Source organism: Molothrus aeneus, chromosome 12, assembly GCF_037042795.1.
Source record: "Molothrus aeneus isolate 106 chromosome 12, BPBGC_Maene_1.0, whole genome shotgun sequence".
NCBI lineage: Eukaryota > Metazoa > Chordata > Aves > Passeriformes > Icteridae > Molothrus > Molothrus aeneus.
In genome coordinates this window covers 2,782,027-2,803,909 of record NC_089657.1, presented here as the reverse complement: position 1 = coordinate 2,803,909, position 21,883 = coordinate 2,782,027, and the positions used below count along the sequence as shown (strand labels likewise).

Sequence of the window (21,883 nt, the reverse complement as noted above, 5' to 3'; positions counted from 1 at the left end):
CTGCTCTCAGAGCTCCCCGTCGTGACAGGGAGGTGATGTTGGCTGTGCCAGTTTAACTGTGCACAGCCAGGACCTTCTGCATCCTTTGCTGTTTCATTTCATTTAATTAAGCTGCTCATTTTGCCTGTTGATGCTGGTCTGAAGTGAAACTTTGGCCAGTTGGAACTTGCCTGAAATGAAAGCGGGAGGCAACGTCAGCCCTGAAACTGCCTCAGCTCAGTTCCTTCAAGGGGTGGTTCCATCTTGCAGGCTGCTTGTTCTGGGATCACCTCCAAGCTGAGCCTCCCTTGGTCTGGGGTGGGCTCCAGCCCAGCTCTGCTCCCCATTTTCCCATATCAGCTCCAGTGGCATTTTGGGCGTCCAAATTTGCCCAGGTGTGCCAGGCTTTGAACAAAATGCTGGCATCAGGTGCTATGGGTGGTGAAACATTGATGCATTAACCATTTATTTATCCTGTGTTTAAGCCCAGCTAGAGCAGCCCTGGTTACAGCCCTGGGAGCTTTGTGCCAAGCCTGTCCTTCAGCCCTGCAGGAATCCAGGCTGAGCCTCCAGGCGTGAGGAGGCAACAGAGGCTTCACAGCAGCCTTCCCCTGATCCTGGAGATGGAGGAGAGATCCAGGCAGGAGCCTGAGGGCTGTCCTCACCTACAGGGACTTGCAGTGGGTCCTTAGGAGCTATGTTTGATCCAAGGCTTTCCAGAACATTCCACACTCCCAGGCTGCTTCCTGATCTCCTGGTGATTCCCTGTGCAGGCTGTCCTAGAGCAGAGGCTGGGCAGAGCTCCAGAATAAAGCAGGGATTTATTCAAAGCATCTCCTCCATGGATCCACCTTGGGCAGCACAAGAGCCCAGCCAGGGCTGCACCCAAGATGAACCAAAATGGCCCCAAAATGCACGGCCGGGCACGGGCTCTGTCCCTGGGGTCAGTTCTGCTCCATTTGCATCTTGCAGTTCATTGTCCCATTCCAGCTGTAGCCCCTGCAGTCCCATCCTTGTTTTTCTCTCTCCAGCCCACGGGGTTTGTGCTCTTGGGCTGAGATTTGGATCATTTGTCCTTGGTGCCCAGCTGGAGCAGGAATTGTTTTGTGTCCCTGCTCTGTGCACAGAGCTCACCATGCCCTGATGTGAACCCAGACCCACACACTAAAGCAGCACAGAACCTGAAAAACAGAAAAGCTGAACCTGAGGCATCACTGGGACCAGCTGGGGCCCCACCAGTGCACAGCCCTCAGTGCCAGGCTTGTCCTTAGGGACCCTTTGGCCTTGAGTGGTCCCTTCCAGACAGCACAAAGGAGCTAAAGAAAGTGTTTGAAAAGAATTGTGTTAAAGTAAAGCCAGAGCAAAGCACAGGACATCACAAACAAGTGTTAAACATCTCCATTCAGTGCCTGGCTTTGGATAGGATGCTCCAAGAACTTTGTGAACGAAGGGATTCCTATTGTGAGTGTTCCAGAACTCAGGGACATCCTACTCTGAGTAAAACTCATCATAACTCTGTGCCTCTGTGTAAATTAAAATTGGTATTAAAGGCAGAGAATGCAAAGGATGATGTAAAGGTAAATATTTTATTAAAAGTGTATCAAGAGGAAAGCAAAAGGCAAAATTTCAAAAGGTACCAATAATAGAGGAACTTTGCTTTTTTCTGCAGGTGTACCAAAATTCCCCAAAGAAAAAATTGAGCCTCTGGATGTGGAGCATGGAGATTCTGTGATCCTGCACTGCAACCCCCCGAAAGGCATCCCCCCTTTGCATATCTACTGGATGAATATTGGTGAGGAAATGGTTTTTGCACAATTCATACAAGGGGGCTCAAAGCATTTGTCTTTCAGAGCAGCTTCATTGCAGATTTGTCATGGGTAGGAATTGTAATTGTGCAAGTGCTTGGGAGAGATATCTGGATATTGAAGAACAAAATTAAAAAATGGAGGGTGGAGATCTGGTTTGACATGACCCAAAGTTAAATTGTTGAGTGCATTGACACAGCTTCTCATTAATTATGAGATATCAAATAATTTATATATTGCTGAATCTATCAGTGATGAGGAGTCCTGCATTTAGAGGAGAGAGGATATCACATGTCAATATGTTATCATCATTGTTTTCCTCTTTCCATAAATTGATGATTGATTTATGATCCTAAGGGAAAAATAATCCACCAGGTTTATATAATTAGTTCCTGGTGGGTTTCTGTCCTGTTATTCTGCAGTGTTTGTGTTCTGCAGGAATTTCTGGCTTTTGGGAAGCAAATAACTCTGGATTTTAATTATCAATTTTTCCTTATCAGTTATATAGAGATACGTTATTATATAAAAATATTTTAATCACTTTTATACTGAATATTGGTTAATAACCCATTAGCTCTGCTGGATTTTCTGCCTCTTTCACATCAGAGTTTCATTTTCTGTATCTGGAAGGCAGCACATGAGGGGAGCGTTTGGTGAAACAGCCCCGTGTTGTTCCCACCTTATCATTTGCTGCTAGAAACGAAAGGATGAAACTATTTTCAAGCTAAGAACGATTTATGGCTCAGATAAACATCAGTCTCAGAGGCTGAGAGGTTTTAGAGGGGCAAGAACTCGACCATAGCTCAGAGAACTCACAGGTTCTTTGTTACAGGGCAATATAGAACTTTCTAAACCAATGGACAGTTGTTACAGGGTTTATTTTGCCTTTCTCTCCTATCATCTTTACTTAATTTTGCTGCACTGTGGTAATTTTACCCATTGGGCTTCTGTCTCACATGCACACATATGCTTTTCTATTATAACTTCTAAACTCTTAGTTTATTCCATCCAGCCACACCCCTACATTATAAACCCTTCACCATTTTATCAGTACAGTTTCTCACTTACTTAAGGCATATTCTCAACTATAGAAACATAACTTTATGATTTTTCTGCTTAACATCTGTGTACTGTATTTTTGCATCAATCCAAGTGTCCCTCAAGGCTGCAGATCAAACCCTTCAGTGTCTGTGCAAGTTTCTGTTTTTCCGATTCCCACACCACCTCACCGTTACTTTCCCTTGCCAGATTTGCAGCACATCCCACAGGATGAGAGGGTCTCCATGAGCCTGAAGGGAGATCTCTACTTTGCCAACGTGGAGGAGAGTGACAGCAGGAGTGACTATTGCTGCTTTGCAGCCTTCCCCAGGCTCAGGACCATCGTGCAGAAGATGCCCATGACGCTCAAGGTTTCCCGCTGTGAGTGTGGGGCTCAGCTCTTTCTTTGCTGCTGCTTTCTGAGCTCCCCAGGCAGCAGTGCATGCACATGTGTGGCTCTCAAAACGCAGGGCACCTTGCTGAATTTATTTCCTGCATTATTAACCTCGTTCTTGGGGCTAAATTTCACTGGGAAAAGCTTCTTGCTCCAGCCTGTGTTCTAGGTGGCCATCCCAAGGCATCAGTTTCTCCTGTCCCATCTGGGTCACCAGGAACTGATGCCTTGGAGGGGCTGCCTAGAACAGAGGTTAGACAAAATTAAGAGATAAAATGGGTATTTATTAAAGGTCTTTGATAAGCACACCTTGGGCAGTCAAAGCCTCCCAGAGGCGACACCCAAGATGGACAATGGTCACGAGTTTTTCTGACAATTTTAAGTTTGGTCCATTTACGTATCAGGGGTTAATTTTCCAATTACAGCTTCAGGTAATGAAGTAATTTACTCCAAGTTTACCCCCAAATTCACTGTTGTTTACATTTCCCAGGGCCTGAGACAGTGAAGTGTCCTTGATTGCCAGGCCTGGAGAGGAATTGCTGTGTCTGCCCCAGATGTGAAGACAGTAGCTGACACTCTCTATGGAGTTCAGTTATACACTAAAGCAGTACAGGGTTTGAACAATTTAAAAGCTAAAATCCTAAGGCATCACAATCAGACCCCAAAAATGCCCTGTCCTTGCTCCTGCTGTCCCCACAGTGAAAGCCAAGGATGCATCAGGGAAATCTGCTGCTCTTGAGTCCAGCAGGTCCCCCAGGAATGGGGCTTCACTGGGTTTTGAGGACTTTGTGGCTGCCTCTTCCCTGGGCAAGGCCTGCTTTGGTCCAGCCTCAGCAGAGAGGTTGGAAGGATGATGTTTTCCAGGTTTTTCCAGGCAGCCTGGAGCATCAGAAACACAAGAGGTGTTTCCAGTTCCTTGATGAAATGAAGTGTAGGGAATTTAAGATTTCAGTTGTTCATTGTGGATCTTTCAGACTTACACAGCCCAGAAAGCCAAGGAGAATTTTGTCTTCATGAATGAAACCCTCATGTTTAATATGTGATTTTTGAGAGTTTTCTTGTTGGGATAAAAAGAAAAAAGGTTAATAGTGGCTTTGTGTGTTTAACACTTGCTTAGACTGTATCTTGGGGTAATAATTGTGAGAAAAACATCCAAATTCAATGTTGCTCTCCATGCCTTTTCACATGGGTTTGGTCCCCCACACATGCACACAGAGATTAGAGAAAAACAAGATGGGTTTTGGCTGCTGGTAGCCCTGGAAGTGGCCCAAAAAGCCACTTCAGTGTGTCCATCTTGTCATCAAAGCCACAGGACTTGGGCCAGGAAAAGATGAGAGGCACGAACTGAAAGGGTTTTGTAAACTCAGCTTGACATTGCCCACTCCACCCTGTGCCAAGGGCCTGGTGAGGGACTGCATTAAAAATAACTGGGACAAAAATAAGCAATAAGAAACAGGAGAATGGATAACATTTTATAACATTTCTCTTTGTGGATAGTTAGTGATTTTTATTACTGTAGATCGCAAGGATGAAATGCTGATTATATCACCCACGAAGTATTTTTCAGAATAACACAAATCTTTAAAGCATTTTCATTGTATTTTCAAAACTCAGTGGCTCATCTGTTGCTTTCTTTTATATTTTTCATTCTTTCTTTCTTTTGGGGCAGAAATTGGTGGGTGGGGAGGGGCATGGTTTTGTTTTGGTTGGTTTATGGTTTCTTTTGATTCTGTCTCAACCCTGCATGTTTGTTTGGTTGTCATTTTTATTTATTTCAGTAAAGCATGCTAATGACTCAGGCTCACCTAACGCTGCTGTTACTAAGGGTGAGTTGAATCCATCTGTTTTTAGCCTTTGAACTGAGACTCCACCAGCTGAGGTGAAATGGGAGCTGCTCAAAAAACACGTCACAAAGGCCTCTTGATTGTGATGGGGTGGATTTAAGCAGCCCAGGGAGCACAATTGGCTCATCTTGTAGTTTCTGAGAGCAATCTGCAGGGCTTTTAATGAAAAAGGCCTTTTTTTTACTTGAGAAAGAAGCTTTGTAAGGGGGTGGAAGTGAGGACATTGATGTTCAGGGTTTCTCATGTTATCAATTCAGAGCAGGAGCCAGAGCTGGATGCTCCAAATCTTTTTCTGGCAGTTAAAGGAACTCTGGGATGAGAGAGCCAAGGTTTGACACTGTGAATTCATGTCCCAGGGGTCAGCCTGGGGCTGCCTTGCTCCAGGATGAGCTCAGGGTGTGGATTTATGGAGTCTGGGTGCCCTGTGGTGGCTGTCCCCATCACCTCGATGTAGATAAGAGGTGGCTCTGTCTCTGTGGTGCCCTGTGTGCCACCAGCATAGGTGACACTACAGCAAAGCCCTTCCCATCCTATGCATTCCCACTCCCACTGCTCTGCCTGCCCCTCTCTGTGGAGCAGATCCTGAAAATATCCTGCAGGCAGCAGGTGCCTATTCCTGCAAGTCTCCACCTGGCTCCTTTTGTTTCAAATACATGAAATTTAGAAGTTTAGACTCTGTAGCTCTTGACTCTTCATTTCTTTGATTAAATCCCATTTAAGAGTCTTTTTTTTCCTTTTTTTTTATGCCCAATTTTAACCTCCTCTGGGAGATTTTTTTTTGCCAGACAAGCAGTGAGGTTACCCTGGAGTGTTTTGGGATGGATAACTCAGAGCACTCATCACTCCCCTGACTGTGCCCGTGGAGCTGAGCCCTGGAGCAGCACAGGCAGGGTTTGTGCACTCTGACTGCCCACCAGAAGCTGTTTTTTCCCTCCCAGGGATGTCTGAACTCGTGCTGGGAAGGAGCCTGGCTGCCTTTGGCAGCAGGAGGTGGAGGGCAGATGGGAAATGTGGGAGAGTGTCCAGAGGCACCAACGTGTCCTGCTGCACTCAGGGCACTTGTGACACAGATCTGCACAGATACAAAGCCAGGGTGAAATTAAAATTAAAAATGAGAAAATGGTTCAGGGAGATCTATGTGGTCTTTTACCAAATCATCCATAACTGGCTATTTTTTGAAGAACTTGCACCATTTGGGCACTGATTCATTAGTGTGCTAATTGTTATGATAGTGATAACTGGGCAGCCACTGAACCCTGCATTTTTCATCCTAAAACCCTTGTTTGGCAGGCTGGAACAAATGGGCTATTGGAATCAAATGCAGGTCAATCTTGTTTTATTATTTTTACAGTCTCCCTTACAAATTGTATCTCCATTACTGTAGATTTAATAACTGGAGCAGGAGGGACAATTCTGTGGGATGCTCAAGCCAGGAAAGGTGGGGTTTCACCTGAGGTTTAAAAGATGATGGAGCCAGTGCAGAAGAGAGGTGCTAAGAAAGGAGGTGTGGACCCAAAGATCAGGAATTGAGAGGATCAGAAGGGTCATAGGAAGGGCCAGTGCTTGGAAAAGTGGATATAAAACTGTAAGAAAAGGGTTTTCTCAGCACTGCTGCCTGTTGATATCACTGTACCTCCCTTCTGACCATTATCAGGGCTCTGGATTAGTCTCAGAGTAGATAAATAAAAAAAGAAAGCACACAAATGGCTGTCAGAAACCTTCTGGCAGCAGTGATGTTCGTGGCATTATTGAAGAATATCTGAGATTTCCCACCCAACTTCTGTTTTATTTTATCTTTCAGCAAATTTCATCAAGGAAAGGAAGCCCAAACTGCTGATCCCTCCTGAATCTGCTGGCAGTAGCTCATCAGTCACTGTCATCAAGGGAGGTGTCCTGCTCCTCGAGTGTATTGCTGAAGGGCTGTGAGTAATGGAAATGCTGCACAAACTTAATCACCTTTGGAGGGAGAAATGAGCAAAGGAAAAGGGATATTACAAATTATGCAACAGTTTTAAATGCAGCTCCTGTGCAGAGCTTTCTGTACCTGTAAAGCAGCACAGAGTGCAGGCAACAGTAGTGTGTTGGTTATTGCTGTAGCTTGTAAACATGTCATTACAACCATGGTTTGGTAAGTATGGATTTTTTTGTTTTTTAATTTTTCTATTTTAAAAATGGAAATTTTTTTCAGTAGTGCTACTTTTGAGACGTCAAGAAACTAAATAATGTCAGTATCAGCTTCAGTGCTTCTGTTCACAACCTGTAATGGTTTTTTTCTGGTTTTGCCAATTCAGTTTTGCTTCAATACTCAAAATTTAAGATTTTCAGGGTGTAAGATCTCTGTTTTTTAAAAACAAAGTTCTTGAGTGATGTTACACACGACATCCTTTAAGGAATGATACAGTGAGCCCATATCAGCTGTGTTAGTGTGATCCTGATCAATCCAGCAGCAAAGGGCAAACCTCAAACCTTGGGCACTGCCAGGGATCCAGGAGCAGCCCCAGCTTCTCTGGGCACCCTGTGCCAGGGCCTGCCCACCCTCACAGGGAAGAGTTTTTTCCTAAAAACCCCTCTAAATCCCCTCTAAACCTTATCTCAGTTTGAAGCCATCCCTCCTTGTCCTGGCACTCCAAGCTCTTTTAAATAATCTCTCTCCACCTTGCTGAGTCCCTTCAGCAAGGGAATATAGGGAAGGGTTAAAATAGCTGCTTTAGGATGGGAAATCATAAAGGACCATTTTTGTGGGAAATGAATTTGTAGAGAAGTCTTAAAGACTTCTTTACAAATGGATTCTACTTCCTCTGCAGTGGACAAGTTCTTGTCTTGAACTTGAAAAAAGTTCACAGTGTGTGTTTGTATACAAATTTTAAGATAAGAAATGCTGATTTAAAAATATTATAGAATAAGACAGACATTGTTGAGAGAGAAATGGAGCTAGAAACAAGTTTTAAAAGGTGATTTTGTAAATAAGGCTAAATATTTTAGAGAAATAGAACTATGAAAGATGTATTGTAGTAGGACCAACAAAGGGTAGTTTTAGATGATTGGCTTTTAAACATTTATAACATAATGTGCTAAAAACCAATAAGCTAACAAACACTTATAATGTATCACTTAATCTGATAAATTCCTTGTAAATAACACAGGACAAATGAGGGTAAGTAAAGAAAGGGACTGGGAAATAAATGTTGAGTTCCCCCTGACAAGGAGCTGTGATTCCCTTCTCAGGGCTGTGGCTGCAGCTCCAGCTCACTCAGCCACGAGCCCTGCTTTGCTCTTCCCATGTCCCAGTTTGTCCCCTGTGCCTGTCACTGCAGAATTGGAGCTGCCAGCACAAAACCAGAGAATCTGTGCACCCACTGAATCCCCAGTGAGAGCCGAGTCCCCTCTGGTTTGGCTGGGACAGGGCTTTGTGCAGAGCAGAGCTTTAAATCACCATCCCCTGGTGCTGGACGTGGAGCTGCAGGCTCTGCTTCACACCCAGATAATTCCCATTGAAGGCTCTGCAATTCTATTCCCTCCATAAAATTCCAAAGTCAGGATATTTATCTGCCTGCACATGTTTGGGGCATTTTGTTTTTCCCATATGGGCTTGAAAGGGCATTGCTGGTGGAAGCTGGCAAGGAGTTGAGTTGGCATTCCTGAAAGGAGGTGGATTACTCGTCTCTGTTGGATTCACTCCAGGTATCTGCAGTGAGTTTTGCTTCCCTGTTGCAACATTTCCTTGTCTAATTCACTCCCCACCAAGTGAATCTGCCAGCCCACAAACCTCCCCAAAGCCACAGCTCTGATTTTAGAGGGTTTTCAAGAGTTTTTAATATGGAAATCACCTTGGCAATAATCAAATGTGAAATTTGATGTGCAAGGATTAATATCAGATACAAGAAGAGAAAGCCAGAAAAGCCTTTCTGTCCCTTTGGAAAAAAGGTAAAAAGAAAGAAATATTTTTGTGTCACTCTAAATTTTCCAGGAAACTCTTTAGAAAATTAATTTTTTTTAACAAAAAAGGGTTTTTTTTTTAAAGCAGTCACTTTTGAAAGAACACAAAGTACTTTTTGGTCGTATCACCAAGCACACCTTCTCATTGAAATCCTTCAAAAATGCCAACTCTTAGAATAAAACGTTATTTTTCTTTGCTAAAATTCCTGTTTTCAGCAGAAAAACGCTCAGCTTTGCCTACATCTCTGCCAATCCACCCTGCCAAATGTCCACAGACCATGGAAGTGGATTTCAAGGAACTCAGATCAGGGGCACCCGACTGCAAAATAGGGAATTAGGGACATTTCCAATCTGTCACTTTTTAAAGATTTATACCCTGAGCAGTGGCAGCGTCAGGAGGGCACGGCCTCAGAGCTGGCTTTGGGACAAGAGTGGGATGAGGGCTCTGGGAGGGAATAATGGGATATTTGCAGGGCTGGTGGAACAGCAGAATTTCTGGGTACCTGGGCATGGAGCCACGGGCACAGATGGGCACAGGAGGAGCAGCTCTGGCGCTGTGGCCGCCTGTCCTGTGAGTGCTGGGGTCACCAACCCCACGTCTGTCCCCAAGTCTGTGTCACTTCTGGCTCTTTCTAGGGATGGGAAGAGCATTTCAGCCACCTCCCAAGCGCTGCAGTGGAGTCTGGCTGTCCTCAGGTGCTCTTGTGGGGCAGGAGGGGATGAGCTCTGGCCCCTTTCCCGCTGTCCATGCCAAGGCACATCCAAGGAATGCAGCTTTGCCCTGGTGAAAATCCCACAGGGAGCAGCAGAGTAGCTGCATGCTGTAACCCTTAGGGAGCCCCAGAGTTTTCAAAGCTTTAAAAGCTCAAAATCCCCTAAAAGCACCTCTCAAACCCTGGGTGTGAACAGCAGCTCTGCCATGTGAAGCATCACAGCAGCTTCTTGTCCTCAACTCAAAATCTTCATTTTTTTCCCTTTGTTTTCAGCCCAACTCCTCATCTCAGCTGGGTCAAGGTGACAGGAAACATGCCCAAGGATGAGCCAGAGACAGAGAATTTTGGGAAGACCCTGAAGATTGACCAAGTGACAGCAGCTGATGAGGGGACGTACCAGTGCACGGCCAGCAACCCCGTGGGCAGGGCCAGGCACGAGTTCCACGTGCATGTGGAAGGTGCTCAGTCCTCTTTTCTAAAATTACTGTTTTGGGACTAAAAGGTGGGGAAAGGGAGGTGAAGGAGGCTCTTGGTTAATATGACTCAAGTAACTCCACCAATCAATGCCAGCCCCTTGGATTGGGGAAGGTTTGTACAAAGTAGCACCTCTAAAACAAAGGCAACAAAAAATGTAAATTATGCTTTTTGGTTTTTTTCCCCCTGAACCATGAAGGCCTTAAAAAGCAGGGGACAATATAAATATGTGAGCAGGTTCAGTACTCTAAAGATGTGAGGGAGTCAAGCAGAGATATTGGTGAAATGTCTTGTGCTAAGCTGAAGGTCAGAAGAAAGATCTAATTATTCTTTTTGCTCTTAAAAACTGTGGAAATGGCTATGCTGGGCTGGATCAGAGGCACATTTAGCTCAAGTCCCTTTCTTTGTTTTCCACCAAAAGTGGGCTCTTAGGGAGAGCTGTGATAATTCAGTGAGCACAGGTACCACCCCTTGCCTCCTTCACCTGTTCCCTTGCTCTGATTTTTGTACAGGCACAACCTGAGCTGGGAGTGTTTTCTGGAATCCCTGAAAAGTATCACAAAACCTGTGAAACAAAGTAAAAAAAGATGCTTTCTACTATTTTTTAGCGGTTAAAAAGTGGAAATATGACCCTTTTTGTCACCTCAATGAGTACCCAAGGCTCCTTTTTCAGTTCTCCCCAGTCCCTGAGGTGTGCAGGTGGAGATGCCCTTTCCCAGGAGCCAGCAGAGCTCTGAGGAGTTGTTGCAGAACCAGGAACTCTCCCTGCCACTTCCTCTGCCCATAAATAGCTACAAACTGAGAATCCTGAGGCCCAGCTGAAAAACCTGCTGAAAACATTTGCCTGATGAAAAATGCTCCAACCTCTTAAAAAATAAAACAAATCCCTGGCAGTTTTACCCTGGTAGAACCTTCCAAGGGCTTCATTTTCATCAGGGCTGCTCGTCCCTCTGTGGTCACCAGATTTCTGATGGGAGGAGAGCACTTTGAGCTCCCTGCTCTGTATTTGCTCAGCAGCTGAGGAAAATATCTTTTCACCCAGTGGCTGATGATTCCTCTCCATTCCCTCAACCCAGCCTTGCACCCCTCTTGCCCTTGCTGGGAGTGTGGCAGAGGAGGATCCCAGGCCATGGCAAGTTCTCAGCTGTGGTGGAGGGGAAGTGCTGACTCCTAGAAATCCTTCCAGATGGTTTGGAGCATCTCTGCTGTAGCAGAATATTTTAACAATCTGGCTATGATTTTATCGGCTGCAAAAAATCGATTTCCTTCAAAGAAATTGCAGGAGCTGCAAAAACTAAAATACCAGAGAAATAACATTAATTTTGCAGTTCTGAATATTGACCTTCTTCTCCCACAGTTTCTAGAGGAAGGAAAACTTCCTGGCAAATTGTTATTTTTGCTTATTAACAAATAAGAACTTAGAAAAAGAGAAAAGAAGGAAATAATCCCACTCCAGCCACTGCAACATAAAAAAAATCCTTTTCCAATTGGTATTAAATCCATTTTCCATGTGTGTAACTAAAGGTGGCTCCTGTCAGCAGCAGGGATTCTTCCTATCAGGAGTCACCTCACATCCAAGGAATCAAGGTAAACCTGAGCCCAAGCCCTGCTGTCTCCTGCAGTTGCTGGACAGCAAACGTGGCTGTCGTTAATCAGAGGTGGACACGTTCATCACTCCTGCAGGAGCTCCTGTGAGCACACTCAAGGGCACATCCTGAGCGTTCATTTCAGGAGGCTGCAGGGAGCTGCTGCTGGTGTTGGGCTCCTCAGACCTGACAGGTTCCTCTCACAGGATGCATGCAGGGAGAAGAAAATTAAATTTGGAAGAAAAATTATGTGTTATTAACCTGCAGCCATCCTCAGCGGAGTGCTGGGGTGTAAATCAGGATTTTTCTGTCACTGTGCCATGTTTTCTGCTCTGCTTTCTGGTATTTGAGGACCTCAAACCAACCCACCCTTCTAAGTACCAGTTTTAATGATATTTGCATGCAGCCCACTTCCTAATCCTACCGAGTCTGAGGGCAAAGATTCAGGCAATCATTACCAAGCATATGAAAATATTCAGCAAGCAAATTGTTTGACTGTTGGAGCATTTTAATCTCTCTTTGCAAGGGAAGATGTAGCCTGGAATACCTGAGCAGACACAAAAACCCCACTGTTATTATTAAAATGAGAGAGAATTATTTCTAAAAAAAACAGCAAAGCAAGCCCACAAATTATTTTGACTTCAAGTGTTTATTTGGTTGTGGTTTGTAGTTCACCAAACCCCACAGAAAATGAGCATATAACCTCCAAATCTTGCAGGATCATAATGATCTAAAGTTACTTTGATCTCGACTGAGGCTCCTAGGTGGGGTTTAATAGAAATAATTGTTACAATATAATGATTAATTATAGTAACAATGTAATAGCTAAGGGCCTTTGCAGTTATGTCTCATAATACTTTTATTACTCAGCCAGAGCAAAAGAAAAGAGGTTAAATTAATGGGAAGCAGAAGCAGAACTGGGTGTTTTAATCAGGCTCAAGCTTTCTGTTTTGCTGGAAAATTGTTCCAACAGGGACGCAGAGCCCAAGGTGACAACAGCAGCTGCTGCTGGCCCTGGGGTGGGATGGATTCCCAGCCTTTGGGAGGAGGATTTGAAGTGACAAATTGGGAAGGTGGTGTGGGATAGAAAGGATGGGTTCAGTAACCACAAGCACAGAGCAGTTCTCACCAGGCAGCACTGATTGGCCTCATCAGCACAGGCTGGGAAATGCCTCCTTGGGTTTATTGGGAGAACCCACGGGGTGGCAGGAGGAACATCTCTGGGAAGTGTTATTCTGGCAGAAAAGGCAAAAATCATCCTGGAAAATAGAAGGAAATGTGTTGTTGTAAGAGACTGCTGGGAACTGAGAAGGCCTCACCTGAAGTAAGCAGATTAACAACTTCACCTTCTTCAGGAAAGGTCAGGAGAAGGCAGCAGGGGTGGTCACAGGGCTCAAAATCATGGCATTTGGGGGGAAAAATAAAGATATCTTTAATTTAGGAGAAATTACAGCTGGGGAATGCACAACAGCCCCCAGAGGAATGGAAGATTCTCCACCAAGTTCCCTGGGGAGAGTTAAACTGGAGCTGGTTAGATGTCCTGAATTTGTTCTACTCATGGGGAGAACACAGTGGGAGAGGCTGAGGGGAGAGTTTGGATCCTTTGTGGGTATTTCAGATTCTGTTGGAGATGCCCATTTTGGATCCTTTTCATTCCTGGATCTGTAGTATTTCCCATAAAGACATAAATCAATCAGGAGGAGCAAATTAATAACTCTTACCAGGAAGAGTAAATGATGCAGTGAAATATTTGCCATTCCAGATAAACTATTTGATTATCCAACCCCTGGATTTTGTAGTTGCTAAAAATATGTGTATATTTTCTTATATTTTGTACACTTTAAGTGGTATAGCACATCTGCCACGTGGAAAAGAGGTTCTTCAGCCTTTCTGTGAAATTGCATTTCACACCTGGCAAAATCTCATTGCCTCTGACTTCACAGCCTCTTCAGTTCCTTGGAGCACCCACAGCAATTCCAGTGCTGAGAATGGGGAGCAGTGACATCAAATATCAGCTCACAGCTCCAGAGTGTGGGCACAGGTGGGGGTAGGAAGGGATCCTTCAGGTGGTTTTTATTCAGACTGTGCCTGGTGTCTCCAAATCAAGGAGATATTCTATCTCAGTTTGTGGCAGATTTAGAGAAAAAATTCCAAACCAGCAATTCAATCAGGACTGCTACAAACCTTTTCACCTCCATGCCTTTGACTCATCTTTTCCTGGTGAAACCATGGTGTATATGAGAGAGAAGAAAAAAGAGCTGCAAACCCAAAATGTTCTGGTGTTTGCAGAGTTTTTTCCCTGGAGCCAAATACCAGCAAGATGAACAGATGTGGTCATGTCACTGTGGGATGGGAAGAAGCACTGAGTGAGGATGTTGGTAGAAAAATCCCTGCTGTGTGAAGGAAGTGGGATGGTTTCATCATTTTAAATAAGCTTTAGTGGTTTGAATTTGACTTCAGTCTTTATATGTTAATTAAACCATTCCTGGGTGCTCTCCTGTGGGAATGCTGCTCTGGGTGTGGAAATGCATCCCACTCTAGGGGTGGTTTTTTAAAATATCTCTGAGTGTGAGCAGTGGTGTTTTGCTTTAGCATATCTCCCTGATAACATCTGTTGCTGCATTCCCAGGCAACAGCTCTGTTAATCTTCAAAGCATTTTGTGAGCATTAACTAATGAATCCTCAGGTTTTCCCTACATTACCTCACCTTTTTAATAGGGAAAGAGGCCCAGTGATCTTCCCAGCACTTGCAGAAGAGGCAATGTCAGGTCTGGTGTAAAAATCTCAAAGTTTGGTGCCTTTCAAGGGGAAATGATCAATTCAAGGCTGTGTTTTGGGTTGAGGCTGCCCACTGAGAGCTCAGGGACATGTGTTCAGTCAGAATTAAGCATTTATGAGATAAATTCCCTTTCCTCCCCCTTCATTTCCCTTCTCTCATTATGGATGTCTGTTCCACACGAGGTTTGGGTACCTGATGCTCCGGGGCTGCTCTGCAGAGCTCAGTTTTTCCAGAGCTTCGTGGAACAGCTGGGAAAGGAGAGCAGGGGGAATGCAGCAGCACATGGCTGCTCCTCTACCACCACCCTGTGGGCACCCAAACCACTCACCCCCAGCCACGAGAGAACGTGTTACCATTCCTAAATGTGGTATGGATCAGCCTCTGGTCTGAGCACAGCATGGAAAAACAGGAAATCAAGGTGATGGTGCATTTCCTCGGCACAGGGAGACGGGCAGGTGGATCAAAGGTGGATCAATGCTGTCCTGGAGCTCTGTCAGCTCCCAGGGAAGGTGATGGGAGCCATTGCTCGTGCCTATGGAGGGGAATTTGAGCTGGATGGATGTTCCCACCTTGTTTGTCTTGCTGCAATAGCCTCACCTTAATTCGTAGATCACACTCAGATCTGAGGGTCCTTGTGGAAATGCTGACCCATTCCCTCCTTCCCAGCCTCTCCCTCCCTGTGCATCCATTTCCCACCTGGATGAACACTGCCCGTTCCTCCACCCAGCTTGCAGGACAGCACTGGCGGGTGCTGATGCCAATTCCACCTTTCCTTTCCTCGGGAAATACAAGGAATGCAGCTCAGCCATTGATGGATGGGCTGTGAGCAGCGGCTGGGAAGTGTTGGTGGCGTTTGCCATCTCGTGGAGAATCCCAGCAACAGCAGAGGGGCTGTGACTGTGATGCCTCAGGATTGCAGCTTTTCTATTTTCCATCTATTTGTAACCCTGCAGTTCTTCAGTGTGTAACTTCAAACTCCACACTCAGTGGGAGCTGCTGCTGCTTCCCCATTTGGGGCAGACACAACAATTCCTCTCCAGGCCTGGCAATCAAGGACACCTCACTGCCTCAGGGCCCAGAGATGGGAACAAAAGGGAGTTGGGGGAGCAAACTTGGGCTCAATGACTTCATTACCTGAAGCTGGAATTTGCAGATTCACCCCCAATTATGCAAATGGACCAAACTTATAAAAGTGTGAAAACCCTGACCCATCATCCATTTTCGGGTGCAGCCCCTGGGGCTGCCCTAAATGTACCTGAAACCCTTCAATGAATAGAACAGCTTTTTATTCCTTTAATTTAGTTTAGCCTCTCTTCTTAGGTACTCCCAAAAAGGCATCAACTGATCCCTGCTCTGTCTCTTTTCCCAGAGCCTCCCCAGTGGCTGAAGAAGCCCGAGGGTGGGGTCTACAGCGTGGGGGCAAACCTGGTGCTGCTGTGCGAGGCCATCGGGAACCCCGAGCCCAGCATCCAGTGGAAGCTCAACGGGATGCCCATCGATGGTAGGTGCAGGGGCCAGGCTGCTCCTCCAGGCCCTGCCCAGCTGGGGTGTGCTGGGGTATTTTTGGGGTCCCCCGTAGCAGGAAGGAATGATGAATCTGACTCCATGTTCTTAGAAGGATAAATTATTATTCTGTTCTATTCTATTCTATTACATTATATTACATTACATTATATTATATTACATCATATTATATTATAATCCTATACTAAAACTATACAAAAACTATACTAAAGAATAGAGAAAGGATACAGCCAGAAGGTCACAAAGAATGATAATTAAAAACTCGTGACTCCCTCCTGAGGGTCCTGACACAGCCTGACCGTGATCGGTCATTAAATCAAAACAATTCACAGCGGAAACCAATCAAACAATGACCAGTTGGTAACAATGCCCAAACCACATTCTAAAGCAGCAAAACACAGGAGAAGCAATCAGATAATTATTGTTTTCATTTTTCTCTGAAGCTTCTCAGCTTCCCAGGAGAAGCAATCCTGGCAAAAGGATTTTTCAGAAAATATGATGGTGACAGTGTGCGTCTGTATCACCCAATTTAAAGAGACTCACAAGTCCAAACATGCTGAGTGATGTCTGGTTTGGCACCTCTTTAGATATGAATTGTTTATTTACTTAAATACACTAATATTTAAATAGGATTCTTGAAGAGGGTGGTGGTGAACATTGCACATGTGGAGCTGTGGTACCTTTGAGGTGCTGCCCAGTAACTCTCCCATCTTTTGGGTATCTGGGACAGCTCAAGGGCTCCTTTGTGCTTCTGAGTAAGCCCAGGGAGCTGGGGAGCAGTGGTGTAGCAGTATTATTATCATTTCAAAAATCACTGTGGTGAAATTACTGGAATTTGGTGCTCTGGAGCACTTCCCTCAGGCCATGGGACTGCTGGCAAAGGCAGAGCCCTGGAGCTCACAGCTGATGGACACGGTTTTGGTTGGAACCTCAAGACGTTCTTTCCTTTGTCTTCCAAGCAGTGAGGAGAGCCTGGGAGCTCCCCAGTAGCAGAGCTCCTCCAGCTGCTGACACAATCTGGTGTTTTCCAGGCAGGACCTTCCGAGGGAGAGTCTCCACCAGGGAGATCAGCCTGACCAACCTGCAGCTTCAGGACAGCGCCGTGTTCCAGTGCGAGGCCACCAACAAGCACGGCACCATCCTGGCCAGCGCCAACATCAACGTGCTCAGTGAGTGCCCCGGGCTGTCCCCTCCCAGGGAGCACATCCACAACCCCAGCTGAATCCTCACAGCAGCCTGGGACTTGTCACCACCTCATGGGTCCTTTGGGTTCCTCATGGTTCCTTTGGGTGCCATGGTTTCTTTGGCTGGTCATGGGCATCTCACGGTTCCTTTGGGTTCCTCATGGTTCCCTTGGGTACTTCATGGTTCCTTTGGGTTCCTCATGGTTCCCTTGGGTTCCATGGTTGGGCATCTCATGGTTCCTTAGGGTTCCTCATGGTTCCCTTGGGTTCCATGGTTGGGCATCTCATGGTTCCTTTGGGTTCCTCATGGTTCCCTTGGGTTCCATGGTTTCTTTGGCTGGTCATGGGCATCTCATGGTTCCTTTGGAATGGCCCCAGATTTTAAGAAACATTGTCCAGATTGATGCAACAGGTTTTATCATGGGCAGTGTGATGTGCTTAGCACAGGCACTCCTGAGCTTTGGAATATTTTAAAAATGTGGTTGTGGTTGGGCTCAAAAACTTGAATTCAAACCCACTGGGGACCGAATTGTGGCCACAATGCTGGTTTTGAATTATTAAGTGTATTTTTAATCTTTGATTTTAGTTGTGATGCTCATTCTGTTCCTTGAAGAAAGGCAGTGAGGGGAATTTATTTAATGAAAGACATCTTTGGAGGCAGCAGAACTGGGTCTATTTTCTCTCCTGGATGCTTCAATTTCTGCCGTGTCTAGCAGTAAACCCCTGTTATCTCTGTCAGTGAAGATTCTGAGAGCTCAGCTGTGTAGTGCAACTCTTCCAAACAGCTGTGAAATTCCCATTAAACACCTCAGCCTCTCACCCTTGCTGGAAAAGGGCAGGATGCAGGGCCAGTATTTATATTCCTAGTTCTGAAATGCATTGCTGCTCACCCTGAATTCTCTCCTGCAGATATTGCCCCCCTGATACTGACCCCAGATGGGGAAAACTACGCCACGGTTGTGGGTTACAGCGCCTTCCTGCACTGTGACATCTTTGCCTCACCTGCAGCAGATGTCAGATGGTAAGATACTGGGAATTGGGTTTTTTTTCACGTGAAACAAGTTCCTGTAGGCTTCCCCAAGTTTGAAAAGTCTGCTAGTTATTATTTCTATGGAGTTAAGAGTAGAAATTTGCAACAAAACTCTATATAATGTAAATGTTCTGGTTTTAAATGTGCTTTTAAGAATTCTGAAGAACTGGTTTGGAAAAAAGAGTTCCTGGAAGTCTTCAATACATGTTTGAGACAAGTGCCAGCTATATACATTAAACAAAACCAGGCTGTTTATAGCCAAATCCTGCTGCAGCTTCATCAGTTTAATGCTGGCAACTCTTCAAGTGTGGACACACTATTGAGGTGGAAGCACAGTGACTTACAGAGCACATTTACCTGGACATGCTTCCATAGGCTTGGAAATCACAGGATTGTCACAGCAGGTGACAGGTGCAATAAAATTGCAGGTGGCAGCTGCAGATTAAAGACAGAGTATTTTAGAGAACTTTTTAGACTCTGTCCCTGTGGGTTTGATGTGCAGAACTTTATGATTTGCTGCATGAAGTATCTCACTAATCCTGACTTTAATTGCCCAGTGGCAAAGCTGAGTCCCAAAATTCCCCTGCAATAACCCCTAACCATGAACTGACACTTCCTGCAGTAACCCAGGCCTGTTTCCATCACCTTTAGGACTAAGGATGACAGCATAGAGCCCCTTTCAGCATTTCACTACGAGTTATACAAGAACGGCACCCTGGAGATCAGGGACACAAAGAAGGAGGATTCGGGGTCCTATGCCTGCTGGGCTGCCAATTCTGTGGGGAAAAGAGCAATCACTGCTAATCTGGATATAAGAGGTGAGAAAAAAAAAAAAAAAACAAACAAAAAAACCAAAAACTTTCCCAGCTGCTAAGATTTTATGTCTACAGTTTTTCAGGAAGTAGTGAATATTCAGTCCAGGGTACAGATTTATTCTGTGACTTCAGGAATTCTCTGTGACTTCAGGAATTCTATGGATATTACAACCTGAAATTGTCACAGGTCTCATATATATATATTTATATATATATTTATATATATATTTATATATATATTTACATATATATTTATATATATATTTATATATTTATATATATTTATATTTATATATATAGTCTTTAATTTTTCAGCTGGATTTCTCCATGCTCTCACATGCTGCTCATTTTCTTCTGGATGCTTGCAGAAGCTGAACAAGTCACCAAAAATTTGCATTTACACATTATCTTGAAAGGATTTTCCCTCCTTTTTGTCACTGCCCTGTTACACTCAGGGCAGGCTCTTGGCTGACCCTGTGCTCCTGGGCTTGGTGGGGTCCTTGTTGATCCAGATGTGCTCCTGCTTCTCCCTCAGCTGTGGGATTCCCTTCCCTAAAATTCCTTCCCATTTGTTTGATCAGAAGCCACATCCCAAACTGGATTAACTCCCACCAAACACATTGCAGGGTGCTGCTGCTTGAAGGATTTTGCACTGGGCTTTTGCCTGTTTGTTGATAAATATTTTTAAACAGAGCAAATAAAAATCCTCAGATGTGTTTACTTATAAATTTGAGATCCATCCCTTGTGCTGCAGCTCTGCTTTAAGGGATTTGTGTGGTTGGTTGCAGGAAGGGTTTTCCCTGGGTTTTCCCTGGAGGATGTGATGGCAGTGGGCAGCTCCTGTTGGGCACACAGGTGGCATTTAGTGGGTTTTCTACAAATTTGCTTAGGATTTAGGGCTTGCCAATAAAAAAACCCAAAACCCTTAAATACTCAATTAGCAAAGCTCTCTGATGTAGGCTTGCTGTGACAAACTTGAGGAAGAAGCTCACTCATTGTGTTCCATTTCCACCCACTCTCTTGGCTTTGGGAATTTTACAGTGCTAATAAACATGAAAATGTACAATGAAATTCTCACAGAGCAACATTTCACTGCAGAAATAAATTCAGCTAAGTGCTTTCTTCTTACTTATTCATCTGTTTCTGTATTCAGATTATAGTCAATTAAAAGAACGAACTTGATTGCAATAATTTTTTCTCACTTGACTTTAATATGCTTGTAATTTTTCTTGGATCATTGCCAAAGCTTATTTCAAATGGCAATTAGACATAAAAATCATATTCAAGCCTTTTCTTTTTTTATCATCCATTTCATGACAAGCTGCTAACAAGGATTTTCACCTGTAACTTTTTTTTTTTTTTTTTGAGGATTTTTTTTTTCTGGAGCTCTTTGGTTTCGAGTGAACTAAAAAATGTTTCAAGATAAAAAAAAAAACATTTGAAGATCAAAAAAATGTTTCAAGATAAAAAAAATGAAATCTTGGCAAATATCTATTTCAAACCCCACCATCCTTCACTTGAAATGTTTGTATATATAACAAAAAAGAGACGTGGTTGTTGCTCCTGAGGTTGATTTGTGTAGATGAAGTGCTTGGTGAAAATTTGATGTAATAGCCCCTCTCTCACCTAATCAAAGTGTTTTTCTGTGATCAATCAGATGCTACAAAACTTGTTGTTACTCCGAAGAACCCCCGAGTGCTGAAATCACATTCCATTTTATTGAAATGCCAGGCTGAGTATGATTCCCACTTGAAACACAGTTTTAAATTATCCTGGAGGAAGGATGGAGGTGAGCTGCCAGTCAACAGCACAGAAGGTGGCAGGTGAGTGGGGAAGGAACAAGGCTGTTCTTGATCTCAGCTGGATAATCTGGTGTGGCGCTGGAGCTGGAGTTTCATTAGACATGAGCCTTAATAGCTTGAAATGCAAATTTGTGTCTGCAAAGAATTCTCCATGTGATATGCGAGTGGATCTGCATTTTACACACATCTGAATATAAATGCAGCAGTGTGAGTTTTGAGCCAAATGGGTTTGGGTTTATTAACTCTGGTACCATCATAGCAGAATATAAAATTATATATTAATATATACATAGCACATATCTATATTTTTATGAATAATATAAATGTTGGCCCAACCCAAAACCACAACCCTGATCCCACTGCAGGTTGTTTCTCCACTTCAGTGGAACCAGTCCTGTCTAATAGTTTGCACTTATTTGGCCAAAACAAAGTCTTTGCAATGTTGAAGCAATGGTAAACAGATTTCAGGGGTTCTGCCATGAATCCTTCCTACATATGAGTTTAGGATTTGCAGGCTGAATTTTGCCCTATTTTTGGGTTTTCATTGACCTCAGGAGGCTGGAGTTCAGTCTTTATTCCATAGAGGGGCCCCTCAGGGGGAAATCAGATGTCTTTATTAATTACCACAGGGGAGAGATGATTTCTAAATGTGGAGAGGCTGAAAGTCCTGCTGGGCCCTCGTAGGGTGGTGAGGCAGTGCCATGGAAACTCCATGTCTACCATGGAGCCCACGGCCTTGGATTCTTTGCTCTGCTGCTTTGGACATGACACAAGTGCCTTGGGAATGCTCAGTTTCCCTCAGTCTTGCAAAAATTCCATCACAAACCCCATATATTTGTCTCATTAATGACATGCCAAAATCCTATGGCCCAGACGCTCATCCAGTGCTTCTTTTCAGAGCAGGATTGACAGGCCAGCCTCCAGCCACGGAGGCTAAATTGCCACAAAATACAAATAATACTCCTCAGCACAGTGTAGAG

General features: G+C 44.4%; 1 protein-coding gene across 3 annotated transcripts in view; it reads left to right on the top strand.

The window, feature by feature from the left end:
- Positions 1-21,883, top strand: part of CHL1 (cell adhesion molecule L1 like) — a 127,716-nt gene that overhangs the window by 84,044 nt on the left and 21,789 nt on the right. For 2 of the 3 annotated variants that reach the window (XM_066558284.1, XM_066558282.1), the window contains exons 6-15: positions 1,649-1,771; positions 3,033-3,203; positions 4,995-5,042; positions 6,862-6,982; positions 9,983-10,167; positions 15,918-16,049; positions 17,104-17,241; positions 18,166-18,277; positions 18,938-19,104; positions 20,759-20,924. In XM_066558284.1, the coding sequence (XP_066414381.1) occupies positions 1,649-1,771; positions 3,033-3,203; positions 4,995-5,042; positions 6,862-6,982; positions 9,983-10,167; positions 15,918-16,049; positions 17,104-17,241; positions 18,166-18,277; positions 18,938-19,104; positions 20,759-20,924 (1,363 nt within the window). The remainder of the gene's footprint in view (positions 1-1,648; positions 1,772-3,032; positions 3,204-4,994; positions 5,043-6,861; positions 6,983-9,982; positions 10,168-15,917; positions 16,050-17,103; positions 17,242-18,165; positions 18,278-18,937; positions 19,105-20,758; positions 20,925-21,883) is intronic. The other variant, XM_066558283.1, reaches the window with a different exon arrangement.